Source organism: Rutidosis leptorrhynchoides, chromosome 3 (genome assembly GCF_046630445.1).
Source record: "Rutidosis leptorrhynchoides isolate AG116_Rl617_1_P2 chromosome 3, CSIRO_AGI_Rlap_v1, whole genome shotgun sequence".
NCBI lineage: Eukaryota > Viridiplantae > Streptophyta > Magnoliopsida > Asterales > Asteraceae > Rutidosis > Rutidosis leptorrhynchoides.
The window spans coordinates 70,004,510-70,011,335 of NC_092335.1; the positions used below are offsets into that span (position 1 = coordinate 70,004,510).

General features: G+C 32.0%; 1 protein-coding gene across 1 annotated transcript; it reads left to right on the plus strand.

The window, feature by feature from the left end:
- The first annotated feature begins 5,460 nt into the window (after positions 1–5,460).
- On the plus strand, positions 5,461–6,207 carry LOC139900079 (uncharacterized). The gene has a single exon (XM_071882885.1). It carries the CDS (start codon positions 5,461–5,463, stop codon positions 6,205–6,207), a length of 747 nt encoding a protein of 248 aa, XP_071738986.1.
- Positions 6,208–6,826: the final 619 nt, after the last annotated feature.

Sequence of the window (6,826 nt, forward strand, 5' to 3'; positions counted from 1 at the left end):
ACATATATCAAAACACTCATACTTAACGAAAATGGTTACAGTTACTTTCCCATTCTTTTCTTTCATCAAGAATTCTTGTCGTATTTCTACCCGTATTATATACAGCTTCAAAACGTACTTACTATGGGTATATACCAATAGGAACTAGCATGGGATTCCACTCTTGATTATGTCATGTATGACTAATCAATTTTAACTTCTACCATGAGCTAGTCAACTAACTAGAACTCCTTTTAATCCCACTCACCACTCACCAATTACCACTCATCATTCACTCCATTTCACTTCCAATTCTCTTTCTAATTCTCTCTCAATACACCCACACTATTATGAACGTATTTTTCCAGTAGTTAATCATCATCTTCATCAAAAATCACTTCAAGAATCAAGCTATAATCGTCATAGGAAGAACACTTCAAGAACACTTCAAAAATCCCTTCAAGTTTACTAATTTACTTCCAAGCTTTCTAATCCATTCCAAGTAATCATCTAAGATCAAGAAACCTTTGTTATATACAGTAGGTTATCTTTCTTATTCAAGGTAATATTCATATTCAAACTTTGATTCAATTTCTATAACTATAAACTATCTTAATTCGAGTAAAAATCTTACTTGAACTTGTTTTTGTGTCATGATCCTACTTCAAGAACTTTCAAGCCATCCAAGATCTTTTGAAGCTAGATCATTTCTTGTCACTTCCAGTAGGTTTACCTATTAAACTTGAGGTAGTAATGATGTTTATAACATCATTTGATTCATATATATAAAACTATCTTATTCGAAGGTTTAAACTCGTAATCACTAGAACATAGTTTAGTTAATTCTAAACTTGTTCGCAAACAAAAGTTAATCCTTATAACTTGACTTTTAAAATTAACTAAACACATGTTCTATATCTATATGATATGCTAACTTAATGATTTAAAACATGGAAACACGAAAAACACCGTAAAACCGGATTTACGCCGTCGTAGTAACACCGCGGGCTGTTTTGGGTTAGTTAATTAAAAACTATGATAAACTTTGATTTAAAAGTTGTTATTCTGAGAAAATGAATTTTATTATGAACATGAAACTATATCCAAAAATTATGGTTAAACTCAAAGTGGAAGTATGTTTTCTAAAATGGTCATCTAGACGTCGTTCTTTCGACTGAAATGACTACCTTTACAAAAACGACTTGTAACTTATTTTTACGACTATAAACCTATACTTTTTCTGTTTAGATTCATAAAATAGAGTTCAATATGAAACCATAGCAATTTGATTCACTCAAAACGGATTTAAAATGAAGAAGTTATGGGTAAATCAAGATTGGATAATTTTTCTCATTTTAGCTACGTGAAAATTGGTAACAAATCTATTCCAACCATAACTTAATCAACTTGTATGGTATATTATGTAATCTTGAGATACCATAGACACGTATACAATGTTTCGACCTATCATGTCGACACATCTATATATATTTCGGAACAACCATAGACACTCTATATGTGAATGTTGGAGTTAGCTATACAGGGTTGAGGTTGATTCCAAAATATGTATAGTTTGAGTTGTGATCAATACTGAGATACGTATACACTGGGTCGTGGATTGATTCAAGATAATATTTATCGATTTATTTCTGTATATCTAACTGTGGACAACTAGTTGTAGGTTACTAACGAGGACAGCTGACTTAATAAACTTAAAACATCAAAATATATTAAAAGTGTTGTAAATATATTTTGAACATACTTTGATATATATGTATATATTGTTATAGGTTCGTGAATCAACCAGTGGCCAAGTCTTACTTCCCGACGAAGTAAAAATCTGTGAAAGTGAGTTATAGTCCCACTTTTAAAATCTAATATTTTTGGGATGAGAATACATGCAGGTTTTATAAATGATTTACAAAATAGACACAAGTACGTGAAACTACATTCTATGGTTGAATTATCGAAATCGAATATGCCCCTTTTTATTAAGTCTGGTAATCTAAGAATTAGGGAACAGACACCCTAATTGACGCGAATCCTAAAGATAGATCTATTGGGCCTAACAAACCCCATCCAAAGTACCGGATGCTTTAGTACTTCGAAATTTATATCATATCCGAAGGGTGTCCCGGAATGATGGGGATATTCTTATATATGCATTTTGTTAATGTCGGTTACCAGGTGTTCACCATATGAATGATTTTTATCTCTATGTATGGGATGTGTATTGAAATATGAAATCTTGTGGTCTATTGTTACGATTTGATATATATAGGTTAAACCTATAACTCACCAACATTTTTGTTGACGTTTTAAGCATGTTTATTCTCAGGTGATTATTAAGAGCTTCCGCTGTCGCATACTTAAATAAGGACGAGATTTGGAGTCCATGCTTGTATGATATTGTGTAAAAACTGCATTCAAGAAACTTATTTCGTTGTAACATATTTGTATTGTAAACCATTATGTAATGGTCGTGTGTAAACAGGATATTTTAGATTATCATTATTTGATAATCTACGTAAAGCTTTTTAAACCTTTATTGATGAAATAAAGGTTATGGTTTGTTTTAAAAATGAATGCAGTCTTTGAAAAACGTCTCATATAGAGGTCAAAACCTCGCAACGAAATCAATTAATATGGAACGTTTTTAATCAATAAGAACGGGACATTTCATCATATGTATTTAGTAAGACGTTGTTATAACGATAATCGTTATATATATCGTTTCGAGTTTCTTAATTCAATAAACTCAAATTTTATGTATATAAATCATTGTTAAAATACCTAATGAGATACTTACTTATCATAATAACATGTTCACTATATATATATATATATATATATATATATATATATATATATATATATATATATATATATATATACACTGTTGTAAACGGCGTCCGTTGCGTCCGTTGCGACGCCCGTTGCGACGTTTTGGTGACTAAACCGTTTCGACCCCGTCCCGTTTTCTTATAAGCCGGCCAACGGTCAAAAGTCAGGTCAAATGCAGGAAAAATTGGGTCAACGTCGGTCAAAAGTCATAAATTCTTTTAAAATCGGTCATAAGTCGGTCAAATCAATCAAAATTGACTTAATATAGTATTCCATTTTGTATTATATTAACGCTAATAGCAATTATAGGTACAAACTTGTCAACGAAGGTTTTTTAGTTCTAAAATATGTGTAAATATATATTTATATATATATAAGTCAACATTAGTCAACATCCGTTTCGACCCCGTCTCGGCCCCGTTTTTTCCGTTGCGACGTTTTGAGGTCGCTACCGTTTCGGCCCCGTCTCGCGTCTTTTTCAACCTTGTATATATATATATATATATATATATATATATATAATCATATATATGTCATCATATAGTTTTTACAAGTTTTAACGTTCGTGAATCACCGGTCAACTTGGGTGGTCAATTGTCTATAGGAAACCTATTTCAATTAATCAAGTCTTAACAAGTTTGATTGCTTAACATGTTGGAAACACTTAATCATGTAAATAACAATTTCATTTAATATATATAAACATGAAAAAGTTCGGGTCACTACATGGCATTGGGTGGGTTGTAGTGGTTTCTGGCTTGGCTCGAATTGAAGGAAAACCCAGCTGCAATTGTTGATATTTTTGGGTGGTGAGGAGGGTGGTTGTGATGTAGATGAAACAGAAAATAGAAAAATCAAAGTGGTGGTGGTAGGTTTTCAAGGAAAAAGAAAGGTTGGGTGGTTGTTGGTGATTGTCTTTGGCGGTTTAATATGAGTTGTGGTAGTTATTTGGTGTTGGATTGCGAAGGTTGAAACAAGAACGGATTGGTAGAAGCATGAGTTAACGTTAAATGACAACAACAATAACTCAGCTGTCATAGTAAATAGAAAAATACATAAAGGAATAAAGAAAGAAAGATAGAAAGGAAGGTGGTGTTTTGAGGTGGCTTTCCAAGACAGTAAAACAGAGGTAAAGAGGCTACACTCAATTGTTGGTGGTGGTTTGTGATAATCATGGCGGTTCACGTTAAGTTATGGGAAAGAGAGATGAGAGAGATAGAAATATGTAGAGACGGTTTGTTTTTCATGGTGGTGGTTCGGACGAAGAAGGTGGTGTTTCCCGGAAGGTGATGGTTGTTTAGCATAGTTGCAAGGAAATAAAAATAAGAGTGATGATCTTGGTAGTGTTTAAATGGGTTTCGCATAAACCCACAACACAAAGTTTTCAATTTAGTTTGGAGTAGAAAAATGGTTCGGTGTAGTTTGAAGGGAGATAGGTGAAGATGGTGTCGAAGAAAGTGATGGTGTAGGTGGATAATCAATACTCATATCTATATGTATATTATATAGAATTTTTAAGATATAATTGTGAGAAAGAACAAAAGCAAACAGTAATTCCAATTAATCATTCATGACTTGTGTAGCAGCCTCCATTTTGTACTCTTCTTATCGACATCGGATTCTTACGGATATCATTTCGTGCTCCGTTGTTAACCAGTGGCGGATAAAAGTCTTCGGAAAAATCTCAAAATTTTAAATTAACTATATTTATTTATTTTGGTCATTATGGTATAAAATTCAATCATAAATTATTAAATAAAAATTTCATTAATTATTCACTCCCAACCCCTAAGTAAAATATAAAAAGTTTTAAAATTTAACAAACATCTTCTAAATATATTATAAACAAGCCTAAAATTTATAAAACTCATTTTCGTATCACCGTTTATTTTAAAATTAAATAAGTTTGAATTTAACTTGCTTAATATTAATCGAAACATTAAACGAGTATTACAATTATTTAATATTTATTTTTGATATACTTTATTTATATATAGAGATATATTTTAAATAGTAATTATTATAATATCCTATTTTTATTTTATTTTACATAATTAAATTTTAATAGCAAGAACCTATAATATTTCAAATTATATTTTCAATTACCATTTATATATATATATATATATATATATATATATATACACACACGTCTATTTATAATTAATGGTTCGTGAATCGTCGAAACTGGTAGAAGGTAATTGAATACATGAACATAGTTCCAAAATTTTTGAGACTTCAACATTACAGACTTTGCTTATCGTGTTGGAAACATATAAAGATTCAGTTTAAATTTGGTCGAAAATTTTCGGGTCATTACAGAACCCCCGATGCGAAGTGATGGTTCAATAACTAGTTATATTTATTATTATCGGTGGAGATTGTGTATAAGATATTGAATATATTATACATAAAATAAAAATATTACTACTATACTACTACTAATTTAAACAATAGAAAGTACAATCGAGAATTTGTTTCTAGTGTGACTCTGACGCGGGCCCAATTGCACCTCCTCACGTTCTCCCCGTTCCCCCTATATATTTCCATCTCACCAAATCACCTTTCCTCTACAAAACTAAACCAAATATCAATCTATCTATTAAAGTAATAAATTAATTTTTTAAACAACATAAAATGATGCAGCACCATGAACAAAATGATGACTTAGGGTTTTGCCCAAGCTTCAGCTGCTACTCTTCCGATAGTTTAGCTTCTACCGCCGCCGCCAGAATCAGCACTCAATTACAAGAGCAAGCAGTTCCGTTTCACGACGGCGACGATTTCGAGTTTCCGTCAGACGAAATTTCCGGCGAAAATATCAATTCCGACGACCGTACTGTTTTTCCTCTATTTAACCGTGATATACCGTTTCATAATCAAGTAGATCATGAACGAACAACTGATTGCGCGGATTCGTTAGCGAAACTGTTTATCAGCGAACGTGCAGAATCGGTTTCATATTCGTCGGATGAATCGGAAGATGAAGAAGCTTCTGGAGCGTCTTGTGTATGGAGATATAAATCAGATACAGGTTCATCATCGTTAAGTAAATGTAAAAAGAGTAGTTCAACCGGATCTGGATCAAAACGGTGGAGAATTAGGGATTTATTGAGACGGAGTAACAGTGAAGGAAAGGAACCTGTGATGTTGTTGACTAATAATACTAGTAAGAAGAAGAAGGATGAGAAACGATTTACCGATGAAGTCGCCGTGATTTCTGCCGGAAAATTGAAACCGTCAGTTCATGAATTGTTGTACGTGCAACAACGAGCTAAACGTGAAGGCGTTAAAAGGAAATCGTATTTACCGTATAGGCAAGGTTTGGTAGGGTTGTTCAGCAGTAATGTCAACGGAAAGGGGAATAAATTCCCTTTTCTATAAGTTACTGTTATTATATTATACTTGTACTTGAATTATAAATTTTGTTCAACTTTTTTATTTAATTTCCGTCCAATTAAATTTTCTGTAAATTACAATCATATGTTACCCTGTTTGCATGGTGAGAGCCCAAACCGCCATATACGATGTAAGCTTATGCAAATGTGAAAAAAAGTTGCCTTTTACAATATTTTTAATGGTGATGGTGTGATGGAGTGTGATGGGAGATTTTTGTGAGGTATAATGCTCCTATGACATTTATAATTGTGTGATAACGTAATTAAATTTGTAATGGTGATGAGGTGTGGCGAGGTATATATGATAATTGGATGGATAGATATTTTAATTCCTTAATTTTCATTGACTGAATAAACCATCAAACAACTTTGTTACTGTTTAATATGGTCTTAAGTCATTGTTGTCCTTGTTCCAGCACATTAAATGTTACTAGTAGTTTTAGTGAATAAAATTTGCTATCAATTGTAACCTAAAATTGTAATTCTATGGGCTTCGGTAATGTATACTGTCATATGTTAATAATGAACTTATAATTTCTCAAATATCAGAATTTGCAATTAACGTAAGTATAAAAATGGCAAATAATTGATTAAGTTAATCAATA